We start from the raw sequence: 14,795 nt of genomic DNA, 5'->3' as shown, positions 1-14,795 counted from the left end.
ATCGAACAAGCGTCCATGCACGACGCTAAATCGCTACAGCATCCTTGCCGAGAAAACCATGCCATGCAACACTTTAATTCTGGTCTCCCTTCTGCTACTAGTTCACTATACTTCGCAACCTAAACCTAAACTAACTCCCAGTTTTCCGTTCACAACTTGATGGCGCACAACAATGGTATGTGACCTAAAAAAAAAGTAGAAAAATGAACTTCAGTTTCACTTTTGACTAAAATATTTACAAGCAAAAAAAGTACACTAATAATTTTTACTTAGATATGACTTTTACTTAGTGATGTCAAGGCACAGCGGTAAAAAATATAGTAAAAAATTTGTAGAAAAAAAATAAAAAGAAGAAAAGTACTAAGTACGTTGATGCGGTTTATGGGCTACAGCAAAGCGGTGATGTTCGCCGTATGAGAGTGCTAGGCGCTGTGCTTCTTTGTTCGCTCCTTGGATAATATAATCGTAGTAATTCTGCACAATGTCTGCATTACCGAGGAGAATAATCAAGGTAAATAAGCTCGCATTCATTCCGGAGCGGGGACATTGCTCTGTGATCGAACAACGCTTCGCTCATCGCCGGTGCTCGCTGCCATGGGACCCTACCAGTATGACGTTGACATTAGGCCTGACTGCGGGGATAGCCGGCTTTTGCTCACTCGGGCCTCTAGAAAACGGCAGCGTAGCCGCGACCTAGTGGAACAGTTAAATTGAACTTCGTTTCAAATAATTTTGAACATAATTTCTAGCTTACGGAAGCGCAGCCGCCGCACTTAGCGAGCCGAAAGCACCTTGCCCAGTAGCCGTCATGGGCGGAGTGCAATTATTCGATTCGAGTAAGTTCTTCGGCTGCCGACACGGAAAGTGGGACCCGCGCAAAGTTCTCGTGTCTCGCGTTGATTTCGTGCACTTTGTGCGCGCAGAACTGGCTCGCGATATTTTTTCTCCAGCGTTCCTGTGTGTTAGTTTTGTTTCGGCGTTCTGCGGTCGATCCCGATCCGATTGGGGTGCTGACCCAGCTACGATTGTCTGTCTTTCAGGAAACGCAGCGCCTCATGGCTGAACCTGTGCCGGGTATTAGTGCAGTTCCAGACGAAAGCAACGCGAGGTACTTTCACGTCATTGTAACCGGTCCCGAAGGGGTAAGTGCACCGGCTTCTTTACGAAACCTTGACCTCTAAGCGTCTGCATTCTTTTCTTTGGGGCGATACTGGGGGTGTACAGGAAACGCTAGCGATCAGCGTAAGGTCAGTGTGATACACCAGGCCACCCCAGGAGTTTGCTTGCGCCTAGCGGTTGAAAAAGCTTTCGTCGAGTTTTTATTTTTGCAACTTTTCATTCAATTTATTGATTTGTATAGCCGGCAAATAACATTTCTTAGATTCTTATGGCATGGATAGATTGGCACTTGCAGACACTTGAGAAGGAGCTTGCAGATCTGTGTGCGCGCCCTCCTGGAAAGGATCGATGCTCGCCTGACGCTACTCTCTTGTTATCTTGTCGCTCAAGTTAACCCGCGATCGTGTTCGTCGACGAATGGACTGCCATAACTCGAGAGTACTGGTGGTATTCAGTACGTCCTGTGTGCTTTTCTGAGCTGTGTTTGTCACTATTCATGGCTAGTGGTGCTATCAGGTGCTGTAATCAAGTATCTGCCTTTGCCTAGTGCATTGCAAGAAACTTTTGCCTTTCTTTTTGGCCAGGTGTACTCTTTCAGAAGAAATTCGTTGAATTGTATCTTTGGAAGGGCAGTGTTTTCTTTGTGGCATGTTGCTTTCTGCTCAAATTAGTCCAAAAGGTATGCGCACGTTTAAAATGCTGTGTTGTTCTGACACATTGACATGCCGGGTTTTCCTGTCACTGACACTGTGTTTTTCTCTCTGCAGTCGCCGTTTGAAGGCGGCGTGTTCAAATTGGAGCTGTTCCTTCCTGAAGAATACCCCATGCTGGCCCCCAAAGTGCGCTTCATGACCAAGATCTACCACCCCAACATTGACAAGCTGGGTCGCATATGCCTGGACATCCTCAAAGGTGCGCACATCTTTCACATATCCAGACGGCTCTGGAAAGTTCCATTCACCGCTTTATGGCTTTACGTGTGGTGGTTCAGTGTGATTCTTTGCTGTCTAGCCAGCTTGAGAAGTAATAAAAATAATTGGTTCACTGGAAGGGAAAGGCACAGTATCTGTCACACTTGTCTCTGTGGACACCTAAACCATGCTTTAAGGGAAGGGAGGAAGGTGGGAGGGAAAGTGCATAGAGGGAAGGAGGTGCCGTAGTGGAGGGCTAGGGAGTAATTTCCATCTCCTGGGGATTTTTAATGTGTCACTGACATAGCACAGCACACGGACGCGCCTCCATCAAAACACAGCCGCTGGTGGTCGGGTTCGAACCCGGGCACTCTGGCACAGTAGTCGGTTATCTTAACCACTGCACGACTGCGGTGGGTTAAAGCTGTTAGTTTTGAGGGAAAGGGACAAACTTTTTCACCGTTTTAACAGTGACCTGCTCCATGGTAAACTGGTGGGTGGATAGGAATGGAAAGGGACAGTATCTGTCACATTTCTCGGTGGACACCATGCAGTAAGGGAAGGGACTGAGGTGGCAGGGAAGAGGAGTTGGCCTAGTGAAGGGTTTCGGAATAACATAGACCACCTGGGGATATTTAACCCCTTGTGGTTCTTAGTCGGGCCCTGAGTGACAATCCGACACGTCCGTAGCAGTCTGGTGTCGGGCATGCCCGACAAGCTTTTTCAAGATTGAATTACGCATGTTTTTTCTTGTTATGCAGCATGCGCCATCTCTTAGACATTGAGTGAACTATTCTTTATTCTTGTGTTTGTGTTTTGAACTGGAGGGCAGCAGATATGTGTTTTGAAGGTTTGGAATGAGCGAGCGTCTGAGCGTTCTATTGTGTTTACATGCCTCACAAAGCACAGCATGGCCGCATTCTCGTTGAGTGTTTTCTACGGCAAAAATAGCCAAACTTTCTACGAGATTGATGATGACTTCAGTGCAGAAGACTACATTCCTCCATCAGATGATGAAGACAGTGATGCCACAGTATCAAGCTGCGGCGGTGACGGCGCTGGTGACGTTTTGGGGACACGCGACAGAGTCGACAGAGTACACCAGTCTGGAGAGCATACACAAATAATTGGCTAGATTTCTCACCTATTCCTTTCTCCGTCTCGAACCTGGGATCTCAAGTAAGCTCACGCAGCTTGAGCTGGGAGCTGGACTACTTTCAGCTTTTTTTCACTGACAAACTGATATCGTGATGGTGATATTGTGTGCGGGACCAATCGTTATGCTCGTGAAAAAATCTCATCTGCTGGAGTACTTCCACAGAACTCAATTTGGAAAGGCTGGGAAGATGTGTTCTTAGAGGAATTCAAAGCATTTTTATGTGTCATAATCAACATGGCTTTAAATCCCAAGCCAGAAATCAAGAAATTTTTTTCCGCACGTCTTCAAGCAGAAGCAGTTTCTGCAGATCTTCTGGATGCTTCATGTTTCGCCATGCCCGGATCTCTCCACAGACAGACCGATTTGTGGAAGCAACGTAAGGGACGTTGTGCGCTACACCGACGCAAAATGCAGAGAGCATTTCAAAGCCAGACCAAAAATTTGCATGAATGAAAGACCGGTGGTTTCAAAGGACGAATTTCGTTTGAATGATGCAATCCTCAGAAACCAACAAAACAGAGCATGTGCATCGATGCCCTGGCTGATTGTCAAAAATAGATACATTTCAGCATTTAAGCCTTATTACGGCAGCAAAACACAACAACTGACAGTCTCTGTCGTCCAGAGCTCCCCTTCACATGTATAATTGTTCTCAACTTGTTCGATAAATTGCAGCTGGCTACACCGGGAAGTGGCTACCATATTTACACGGACCGATTGTACACTTCCCCACTATTTGCAGAACAATTGCTTGAAAAGCGAGTGCTGCTAACGGGTACGGTAATGACAGACTGGAAGCAGTTGCACCGCAGCTCAAGAAAAGCTAAAAAAAAAGGTGAAATGGCAGCTGATAGGCAAGGAGATGCATATATGGCGCTTGCCTGGCTGGACAAGCGTCACATAACGATGCTTTGTTCTGCCCACAATATGTCAAAGACGCGCACGCAAGCAGGCGGAAAGAAAGTCGTCATGCAGAAGCCTGTGGTGATCTGCGACTACACTCAGAGCATGGGTTCAGTTGACGGGGGTAACCACTATTGTGCCAGCTATGCATTTACCCGCAAGAGCATAAAGTGGGGGCGGAAGCTAGTTTTCTGGCTTCTGAAAGTTTCTATTGTAAACAGTTCTATTTTATTGAGACTCAGCGGCTCAGACGGCCTGAGGGAGCAGGGACACCTGCAATACCACCGGAAGCTCATCGAGCTGCTTGGTCGATGATGAGGGCCCGAGCTAAAAGGCGGAGCCAATCGACACATATGGACACCGAGGAAAGGATTAATGGCAAGCCTCACTTCATATACAAGCTCCCTGGATGAAGCAGCAAAGAGTGCACGGTTTGCAGTGACCGGGAAACCAAAAGGAGCCATGAATGAAGCGGTGTTTTTTTTTGCCAAACGTGCAGTCAAAAACCTGGGCTGCACCCAGGGGAATGCTTCGAGCGGCTCCACTAAACCTGGGCTGCACCCAGGGGAATGCTTCGAGCGGCTCCACTCACTGCCAAAGTATCGTTGAGGGTCTTGGCCATCCACGGAAAGGTCAACAATAAATATTTCCCAAAGAGTTTTTGCATAGTCATCGTTTTCTTCCGCAGCACTGAGAAAAGGCATAAAAGTTACGGACCGCAAAGGGTTAATGTTCACTGACATCGCACAGCACACAGATGCCTTTGCGCTCTTCCTCCATTGAAGTGTGGCAACCACAATTGGCTTCGAACTCGAGTACTCTGATTCAATAGCCGAGTGCTGCAGCGAGCAATGTGACACATTGTATGGCAGCATCTATAAGCCTGAGCTTTCAGATTGATCCCTCTTGTAGTCCTTACTATGGGGTTTCTTTCACACATCTTATTATCTAGAGCTGCTGTATTGTTAACAGGTGTCTCTTTGGTTTACAAGAACGTTGGGTGCACCGGAAAGATATAGCGAACGGGTGAATTGTAAAAAGGGAAGAATCATGGCTGCCGACTCGCAATGGACATTGTGTAAAAAACAGAATAATTTCTTTGGGCTTCCAGTCTGCTGTAACAAATATCCCTGTTCTGTTTGTAATGATATTCTTGCCATTTACTTCACATACACCCCAGCCAATACACCAAAGCAGCGGAGTGGGTGCTCATTACAAGCATGCAGCGTTAGGGGTGTGCGTTGACACTACCAACATCACTCACCTCTCTGCTTTGGACACCCATACCTTTTTCACGGTTAATATTGTGTCATTTAGTTTTCCGGGAATTACTTCAAGACACTTGTAGTTGGCATTAAAAAGGGAGCTGGCAGGCACCAACACCAAGGAAACTATTGGGGATTTTTTTTGTTGCATCAATCTCGAATAATGTAATCATGAAGATTAATGATTAGAAAGTAAAAGAAAAAAATAGCCTCATACTGGCGGGGTATTCGTCTGGTGCTGTACCGACTGAGCTACCGGTGGTAGCTTTTAACTCTTCTAGTTACATATTTATGCTCCGTTTAATCTGTATTTGAGACCCCAGTGTGCAGTGTTCTGGGCGCTTGACTGCTGTGCCTAAGAGTGCTGCGATCGAATCCTGGAGCCGCATTTCAATGGAGCCGAAAAAGCAGGGTGTCTGTGTGATGTCAGTGCGCCTTAAAGAACTCCAGCTGGTCGAAATTTTCGTAGCCCTCTACTACGGCATCTCTCGTGGCCTTATCCGCTTTGGGACATTAATTAAACCCCACAAGACAAACCAAAACTACCATAGAGAGCGTTCACCAGTGCCTCGCTTGTCCATTGCCACCCTTGCCTCATTTTCCTCATATTTGTTTGCTGATTAGGCTAACAAATACCTTGGATGTCACAGGTAGCGTAAGAAGGTTATATACGGACTTGATAATGTGACGCTTTGTTCCTGGCAGGAAATGATGGGTGCAGTCGCGACATTCTGTTGCTAGGTGCACTGAGCAGTAATACAGAACTTCGGTGCGCACTGTGTGAAAAAGTAGTGTAGGCACAAAGTGTCCATTAGCATTGCGTGCACTGTGTCGTTGCTGCTGGCTCAGATATGTACAGGCACGTACAGAAAAAGGTAGACCATGTTTTGCTGGCCAGACTCTCATGACGCATCGCCTAGTGAGGATTTTTGGTGCATGTTCAAGTAATTGCGTCTTGAGCGCTTTTACATCATTATCTGGAGCCCTTCACTGCGGTGCTACTCATAGCATGAGGTGCGTCGGGACGTTAAACTCTATAAACCATGTCCCACGTCTGGCGGCAGACCTCTGTTTCCTTCTCGCGATGGAAGGGAGAAGTTGAACGCTAACATATGCAGTCCGTGGTCTGTGTGTGTGCTTTGGGACATCAGACTGTCTATGCAGTGAGAACATTGTATGAATATGTTCATGCATGCGTGTTCACAGCAAAGTACTTGTGTATCTGTAGACGGAAGCACTGCTGATTGCAGGTGCTGCCAACCGTGGCCCTGTTCTCACAGTTTGCTTGGCCAATCAGAAGATACGGTACATTGCTCGTGGAATTCTGTACAGCGGTAGTGCATGTTTCTTTTATTGAAGTGAAAGCCGTAACTACGCCGCTGAACCAAACTCCTGCGACAGAAATGTGGGTGCCAAAAAAAGATTTCACTGGATATCCCGTCGTGGCTCGCGCACATCAAAGTTGCCATAGCAACTGCTACACCGTCCTAGTTGAGCCACCAAAATGGCTAGCGGGACAACTGCATGCACAAGTACTCCTGTGGCAGGACCTCAACATTACTAATGGACCTCCATTGGCGCCAGATCTCTCTTCTGTTGTATCAAAAGTATGATGAAACTATTCTTCTCGCAGCGTTCCTGATATCAACTCCATTTCGCTGCCTAATTGCATGCATCTGCTTGTCTAGTCATGCGATGGGGATTTGAACTGACATATGTGCCTCCAAAGGTATGAAGCCTCGCTGCAGTGGTGCAGGGTTTAGGGCAGGGCAGGGCAGGTCATGCGATGGGGATTTGAACTGACATATGTGCCTCCAAAGGTACGAAGCCTCGCTGCAGGGTGCAGGGTTTAGGGCCGGGATCGAATCCCGGCCGCAGTGGCTGCTTTCCAATGGAGGCGAAAAGTAAAGCGTCCGTGTGCTGTGCGATGTTAGTGCACGTTAAAGAACCGCCGGGTGGTCGAAATTCCAGAGCCATTCACAACCGCGTCTGCACTGCTCCCTTACTTTTCGAGCTGTGCACATTAAATAGGGTTGTGCTTGGGCTTCGTGCAATCATTTAAGCGTGCGTGTGCGTTTCTTTTCAGACAAATGGAGTCCGGCGCTCCAGATCCGCACGGTGCTGCTGTCCATCCAGGCTCTGCTGAGTGCCCCAAATCCGGATGATCCGCTGGCGAATGATGTGGCTGAGCAGTGGAAGGTCAACGAAGCGGAAGCCATCAAAACAGGTCTCTGCTGCGGCTCCTTTTACTACCCTTCACTTTGTAGGCCGGCGTAGTTTTCAAACTTCTCGCACACACCCACTCAACATGGTGTATTCGCTCGTGTAATGAATGCACGCGCGATTCTGATTGTGAAAACTCACTACTGTGTTCTCGTTGGCAATCTGGAGTGTCGCCCTGAATCCGTAAAAATGTCAGGAAGTCCAAATTGACGACTGAAATGCAAGGTGCACCCCAGGCATTGTGGGGCTAGGCCGGGCAACCTGCTGGGGAGGTTTTATGTGGTCCACGATTTGTAACTCTGGTTTTGAAGGATCAGTGTCTAAATTCCTCAATGGAACATATTTTTGAAGACCTTTATGGCTCGTTAGTGATGAAGCACTGCTGTGAGTGTCTGTCCAGAAAAAGGGGTACTAAACGTCATCAGCAGTGTCGAGATGTCACTCTTGGCCCATGTGACGTCACAGGCCAAAAAACTGTTCAGCTTGGTGCCAAATTTCACAGGAAGCTTCCTGCAACCAATGGAAATTGGCGCCTTCGGTAATTTATGGCTTGTAAGATAAGACAACATGCTCCAAATTGCAGATTGGAATATGACATTACATTTCATAAACCTTTGTTTTGGAAGAAAAATTGTGTTTGTTAGGCAACTAAGTGTCTGCAGACATCCTGTATATATACCGTATTTACTCGCGTAATGCTAACACTTTTTCTTCGCGGAAAATTAGTGCGAAGTTTTGGTGGTACGATAATTATGGGGGGGGGGGGGAATTTCGAACAAATGTTTTGGAGGGCTATAAGCAAATTTAAATAGGTGTGAATCAGGATTCTTAGGCCAGCTATTGTAAATATAATGAAAACGTTACTTTCAAGCAGAACTTACCTTTTGGTATAGAAGTGCAGGGTTGTCAAAAGCACGAATTGCTAAGGCACTTTATTTTCTGCATGCAGCCTCACCATCACTCCCCATGTGTCATGTGTAACAAGCTTTAATATAGGGCGAGCTCGCTTGCTGGGGCTAGGTCAAGGTAGGCGCTTGTAGGTCCTCGCTCGAGTCTCGTGCTGGCGCCAGGTCATCTTCTTTACAATCACACCTCAGGCGAAGAGGGAGCCATCCTGGCAACTTCAGGGGATAATAATACTTCTGGGTATACTTTAACCGAGAGACATGGACGGTGTCACGCCCATGGTCTGGCGAAGGTGTGACGAGCTCAACAATGTAGTTGACGGGTGAGGTGTGCTCAAGGACGCGGTAGGGTCCTTGGTATTTCAGTATCAGCTTGGAGGAGAGGCCAGTTGATGTAGAAGGCACATATAGCCAAACACGGGCTTGCGGAAGAAAGCTGTCGGCGGCGTGAGTGGCGTCAAAACGATTTTTCTGTCGGCCCTGGTCGGAAGACGTGAACGAATGGGCGAGCTTCTTGCACTCCTCAGCGTATCTAGAAGCTTCAGACATGGTGATGGCTTCAGAAGAATCAGGCCGGTAAGGAAGTACGGTGTCGAGTGGTGAAGATGGCTCACGTCCATATAATAGGAAAAATGGCTAGAATCCCGTAGTGGTCTGCGTAGCAGTGTTTGCATACGTGACGAAGGGTAGCAATGTGTCCCAGTTCGAATGGTCGGCAGCCACGCACATTGACAACATGTCGCCTAGGGTTTGGTGGAATCTTTCAGTCAGGCCGTTAGTCTGCGGGTGGTAGGCCATAGTAGCGCGGTGAGTGATGTTACATTGCTGCAGGAGGGATGAAACCACTACAGATAAAAATACATGAACACGGTTGCTCAGCAGTTCCCATGGTGCTTCGTGACAAAGGATGGTAAGATGAAGGCGGCAACATCGCGTGCCATAGCAGCAGGTAAAGCGGCGGTTTTGCCATAGCGGATGAGATGATCTACCGCTACAATGACCCAGCAGTTTCCGGCTGCAGTGTAGGGAAGCAGGCCGTAGAGGTCAATGCCTACTCGGTCGAAAGGTCTTTATGGGCAAGGGAGAGGCTGCATGGGGCCGGCGGAATGGCGATGGCTGACCTTGCGGCGTTTACAATCAAGGCATGAGCGGCGAACTTGCAGAAACCATATAGAGGCGTCCACTTTGCACATCACGGAAACATTTATCAAGTTCGGCGGCAAAAAACGAGGGCTTAGATCTTGCGTCTAAAACGCAGTTCTTGCCCCCAGAACTGTGATCACAAGTTTTCCTGCGAAAACTTTTCGAGAAACTCAGCTGGCGTATGCATGTTGAGCCAATCAGGGAAAAAAATGTTGCAAAAGTTAAAACAGGCTGCATGATTATTTCTACAGCACGTTGAAAGCAAAGCTACTGCATACAGGTGGTGTTGAATCAATGCTAGCAATTTGAAGTCTTTGGATGCCAGTCACGTGGTATGTGCTTTGCTGTTCAGTGGAGCAGAAAGCTTTGAGGTTGCTGATGCAAAATTTTTCACAATTTAATGGTGCCATGGCAAAGGACCGAGCAAGCACACAGGACCAGCACTGCCTTTTGAGCTGAAATAATGAAAAAGAAGCAATGAATGCATTTTTTTTTTCGCAACAAAGTATGCATGTCCAAGAAGGAAATCAAATATCAATAGTTAGTCAGGTGTGTCACTATATTAGCTCACTGCAACAGAACGTGAGCTTTCTCACACGTCTCTGTTACGTATGAGAGGATACGGTAATTTCACTTGTGGATCTTATTATGTCTGTACTGCATTGTAGAGAGTGAGCCTAATGGCATTCTTTGTGACTCAAGGCTAACTTCTGCCGCTGCCGGACTAAATGCAGCGGTGGACGCACGCTTTTTTCTTATGGCCTGTATAGGGGGGGTAGTTGCCACCTGCGACTGCAGCTTGGAGGAGGGCGCTGCAGCCCTGACCCTGCACAGCCGCCGCCCGCACTCCGGAATGCATTCGCGCGGGTGCTGCATCATTGAGTCTGAAGGGTTTTTGGGCTCGTCACCATTGCCCGCCATGCGAGAGCAGACAAGCAGAAAATTTTTCATCCTTGACCTTCTATCAGGAAATCAACCCACTACGAGATGCTGCATTGGCAAGCTGCGAAATGAGAGCACAACCACCCTACAACACATTTCTGGCGAGTTTAACTTTTCAGTCTCTTTAACTGAAGAACCAAAGTGCAATACCTGTCAATGTTTCACAGTAAGTGGGATGAGTGCGTGCGTGTGCGCTTGTATGTCGGGATCAGATTCCCCAGCAGTAAGCGCTATGGCAGGTTGTAGCTGCGCATCGCTACATGGTAAAGGTTCCGAACTAAACGAAGATCAACAGCAACAAAATTTATCGCAATAATGCACATCAACGAAGCCTGGCACTGTATGCCAGTTTGTTTAATATGATGTAAGTTACGAAACACCATTTGAACATTAACACTCTTAAATGCTTAACACACTTATTAAGTTATTGATTTGCGACTTTCACATGAAAAGAAAAAGCTGCGATTGATGAAACACCTTTTTTTTTGACGCAAATATTTTGCTACAGAACCTATCACACAAGCAGGAGTAACTAGCTCATTAGACCTACAAATGCTTCTTCGAAGGCTTGTGAACACAGATGACGTCTCATTTTTGTCAGTGACTGCTTTCGTGTAATTAGCAAGGACTATCCTTACGAATTTCTCAGCAGTTAAGCAGGCTGACCTTTTAGCATGGTTGTCCTTTTGGGCACCTGAGCAGAGCTGACCATGAATGCTCCGGCTCGATTATTGTCTTAAGCACCTCAAGATTATTTGTCTAGGTTCAAAGAAATTCACAACTCCGTCCAAAAGAGCCAACAGCTCTGGCTTAGGATAACAAAGTTCACTTCTGTTTTGCGTCTCGAGAAGTTTGAACTTTGGATCACGCCAATTACTGGTCGTGACAAGCAGAGTGTAGGCGGCCAATGACAGCGATTGTTTTGCTATGTACTCACCTAGCTCTCCTACAGCACGAAAAAAATTAAAAAGCGCTTGCTGCCGCCTTGCGTGTGGCTGAAATTCAATGCACTACGGGTGCTACGATGGCAGCTCGGATGGCAGGCCTGGGTAGGTCTGCAGCGCCTTCACACAACAAGCTGTGGCACTAGGCAGTGAGAAAAAGTTTCCTTGTTCTCCGAGCACGAAAAAAATTAAAGCGCTTGCTGCCGCCTTGCGTGTGGCTGAAATTCAATGCACTACGGGTGCTATGATGGCAGCGCGTATGGCAGGCCTGGGTAGGTCTGCAGCGCCTTCACACAACAAGCTGTGGCACTAGGTAGTGAGAAAAAGTTTCCTTGTTCTCCGAGCGAATGCGGAGGCCGAACAAAGCATGCGCGCACATGCCTCGAGACTGGCCGTGCTTCAGCATATATATGCTCATAGTCTGTGATTGCTTGATGTGTGCAGGGCTTGCTTGTTTGTTGCTTTTAGGGAACTAGTATTCCAGTTGACCTGACGGTGTTTTTCGTTACGAGTCATGATGCCATGTTTGCCTGATTTCACAGTTTGTTTTTATCCCTGGGGGTAGCAATTACCTGAACCTACGAGTTGACTGAGCCTCCAGCACCTATGCGTTTTCCATGGGCTTTTAAACGTGGCACGGAAGTTCACTTGGTTTTGTGGTTTGGGTAGCTCAAGTTATAACCGTATTTGCTCGAATGTAACGCGAGTTTTTTCTTTCGTGATTATTGGCTCTCAAAGTCTTCCCTCGCATTATAATCGAATCCTGTGATCTGGTTGGTCTAAATCTGTGCCAGGGTACAGCCGTATTGAATCTGCCGCCACTCGGTTTCAATCTCCGCAATTTTGTGATGTGTTCGCAACAAGCGTACCATGGAAGCCAGATCAACAAATTCCAATTCATCCAAAGTCAAAACGTTGTTGCGCTCTTGGCTCGGACGCTCAGAATCGCGCTGTTGCCTTTATCATGCGCTTGTCGCGTCTTTCGCAGTGGATTAGTGCGATTACTTCTGCTGTAATCTCATTTCGCCCAATGGCTACGTGCCATGCACAGTAAAATGCTCGCTTCGAAGAAGCTATTCTGATAGCAGAAGAAATCGGAAATTCTGCCGCTGCTCGACGGTTGGACGATAACTAACTTACCATACGTGGGTGGCGGATACAGCGGGAGGCGATTTTTAAATGTGAGCGCGACTGCAAAGGCTTCCTATGACATTGTCTGGGAGGACGAGAGTGAAAAGGAAGACTCGATTTTCGAGAATTCAGACTCCGGCGACGAATGAGCATTTTTGATGATACTGAAAGGGTTACATCGTCTATTAAGGGTACTTTTTCAAGCGCTTATCTCATGTTGCATTCATGGTTTTATTTTTATTTTATTTTGGGAAATACGCAAAGTCGCCCCTCGCGTTACATTCGAATAAATACGATAATTATGGACTCTGGTATAGATAGGACTGTTTGGTATTGTGTTTAATGTTTGTGACAGCTGTTCTTGTTTTTCTTTTTATTGTTCCCCGCCCCTTGACCTCTTTTCATTGCAGCGAGAGAATGGACAAGGCTATATGCGATGAATGGCTGAGGCATAGCAAGTGGAGGTCTAGCACTGTTGGTGGCGTCGTCATGCTTTGAAGGTGTTTTTTTTTTCTTCTTCTTAAAGGGGAGTGAAAATAAGAGGCAGACATACAGCAACTCATGGTACTAGGTACACAAATGGAGGAGGAAGAAGAAGAGGACACAAGCACCGCAGATGATGTGTGGCCCAAGCACGGCGGCACGGATGCTGCCATGTCTCTGCCACCGTGATTGTGTTTTTACTTTTTTTTTTTTTTTCGCCGTGTTTTCATCATCCATAGCTTGTGGGGGCTGGCGGGACTCAAGGAGGAAGAACCTGGTGCAAGATTGGTGCGTGCGCGTGCTGCGTGTTTGCTTCTGAAGACTTCTTTTCTTCCTATCTCTCTCCACCGAGCTTTTTGGATCTTTTAAAAATCTTGTGCTTGACATGCCACACTTGCCTTTCTGCGCACCCCTCTTTTTCATTTACCGGTGTCATGGGTGAATTGTCAGTAATACTATCTTTGTGCAGTGTTGGCCTTGTAAATAATTAGTTCTTTTCTCCCCTCTCCCACCCTCTCCTCTTTCATGTTAAGTTCCTCTCAATTTTTTCAAATCACTCAAGGGTGGTCTGTCGTTATGAGAACGCCATTCACTCTCTGACGATGATTTGAAGCAGTGACTTGCGACCCTTACCTTGCTTTCCTGCATGTCCTCCTGCTTGTCCCTGCTCCTCCTGCGGATTTACCTTTTTCTCCACCTTGTGTTTTTTGGTTCAGAGTTGAGAGAAGAGAAAAGACAAGACGCCCACCGCTTCTTTGGATGACGACAACAGTGTACGGACGTGTGCAGTTGGGTTTTGCTAAGCGTTGCGTTTTGTTTCTTATTTTGCGGTATATCCCCCCCTGGGGGCCTGCTATACATGAAACGTGCACTTAGGAAAACAATGGATTTCTTTTCTTCCTTTCTAAGGTCGTGTACAAAGTCTGAAAATAAATTTTTTTTTCTTTTTAAGAATCGAAATTGTGACTTGGCGGTTGATTGTGTACTATTTGTTTAATATGTGAAGTACATTGTTCGTGCTTTTAGTGTAGTGGAAGCTTTCATCTGCTAAGGATATTCGGTAAGCTCAGACTATGGGCTATAGCTGTGTGTTGTGGGGTGCAGTTGAATGACAATTGGAAAGTGATAATTTGGACTCTCCAACACGACTAGAGGTGCATTGATCTCTGCAGAACTTTGTAATGAAATGACTACTCCTGACCACAGCGCTGCATTTTTGATGTTGGTTGTTTTGTTATTGAACATGAAGTGCATATTTTTTCAGCAGGACTGAGAAAGTAGGTGAGTAGGTTAACATGTAGCGCTATCTACTGAAATTTTTATATATTAGGAAGCACTCGTGCTTAAAAAGGCATGCTTTATGTACCATCATGAATCAAACATGACCAAAAGATTTAGTGGTCGGAATGTCGACTTTCTAGCCTGTAAATTAAACTATTCCAGCGCATTTACTTTTTGTATTTCGTGACCTTCGTGACCTTGAAGACTGACAAGCAACGCCGCAAGCCTGTACTCGCTGCTCTTGTGCCTATGACAAAGGGCTTATGCTGTGCAAGGGCGCCACCAGTGAAGGTGCTAATGGGAAGCAAAGGGTAATGGTATCATCCTAAGAATTTGCCGAGTGCTTTTACAGTGTAGTGCTGTACCGGACAAAAAATGGTCTCCTG

The 14,795-nt window shown here is 46.7% G+C and overlaps 1 protein-coding gene across 1 annotated transcript; it reads left to right on the top strand.

The window, feature by feature from the left end:
- Positions 1–363: 363 nt before the first annotated feature.
- On the top strand, positions 364–14,088 carry LOC146178606 (ubiquitin-conjugating enzyme E2 N). The gene is made up of 5 exons (XM_084578405.1): positions 364–511; positions 1,041–1,142; positions 1,887–2,031; positions 7,444–7,584; positions 13,056–14,088. Exons 1-5 carry the CDS (start codon positions 482–484, stop codon positions 13,091–13,093), a joined length of 456 nt encoding a protein of 151 aa, XP_084434531.1. The 5' UTR covers positions 364–481; the 3' UTR covers positions 13,094–14,088.
- Positions 14,089–14,795: the final 707 nt, after the last annotated feature.

The sequence above is a fragment of the Amblyomma maculatum genome, chromosome 9 (genome assembly GCF_055883805.1).
Source record: "Amblyomma maculatum isolate TAMU_Amacu chromosome 9, ASM5588380v1, whole genome shotgun sequence".
NCBI lineage: Eukaryota > Metazoa > Arthropoda > Arachnida > Ixodida > Ixodidae > Amblyomma > Amblyomma maculatum.
The sequence above is the reverse complement of the archived record's forward strand: the minus strand, read 5'-3'. Positions and strand labels throughout refer to the sequence as shown.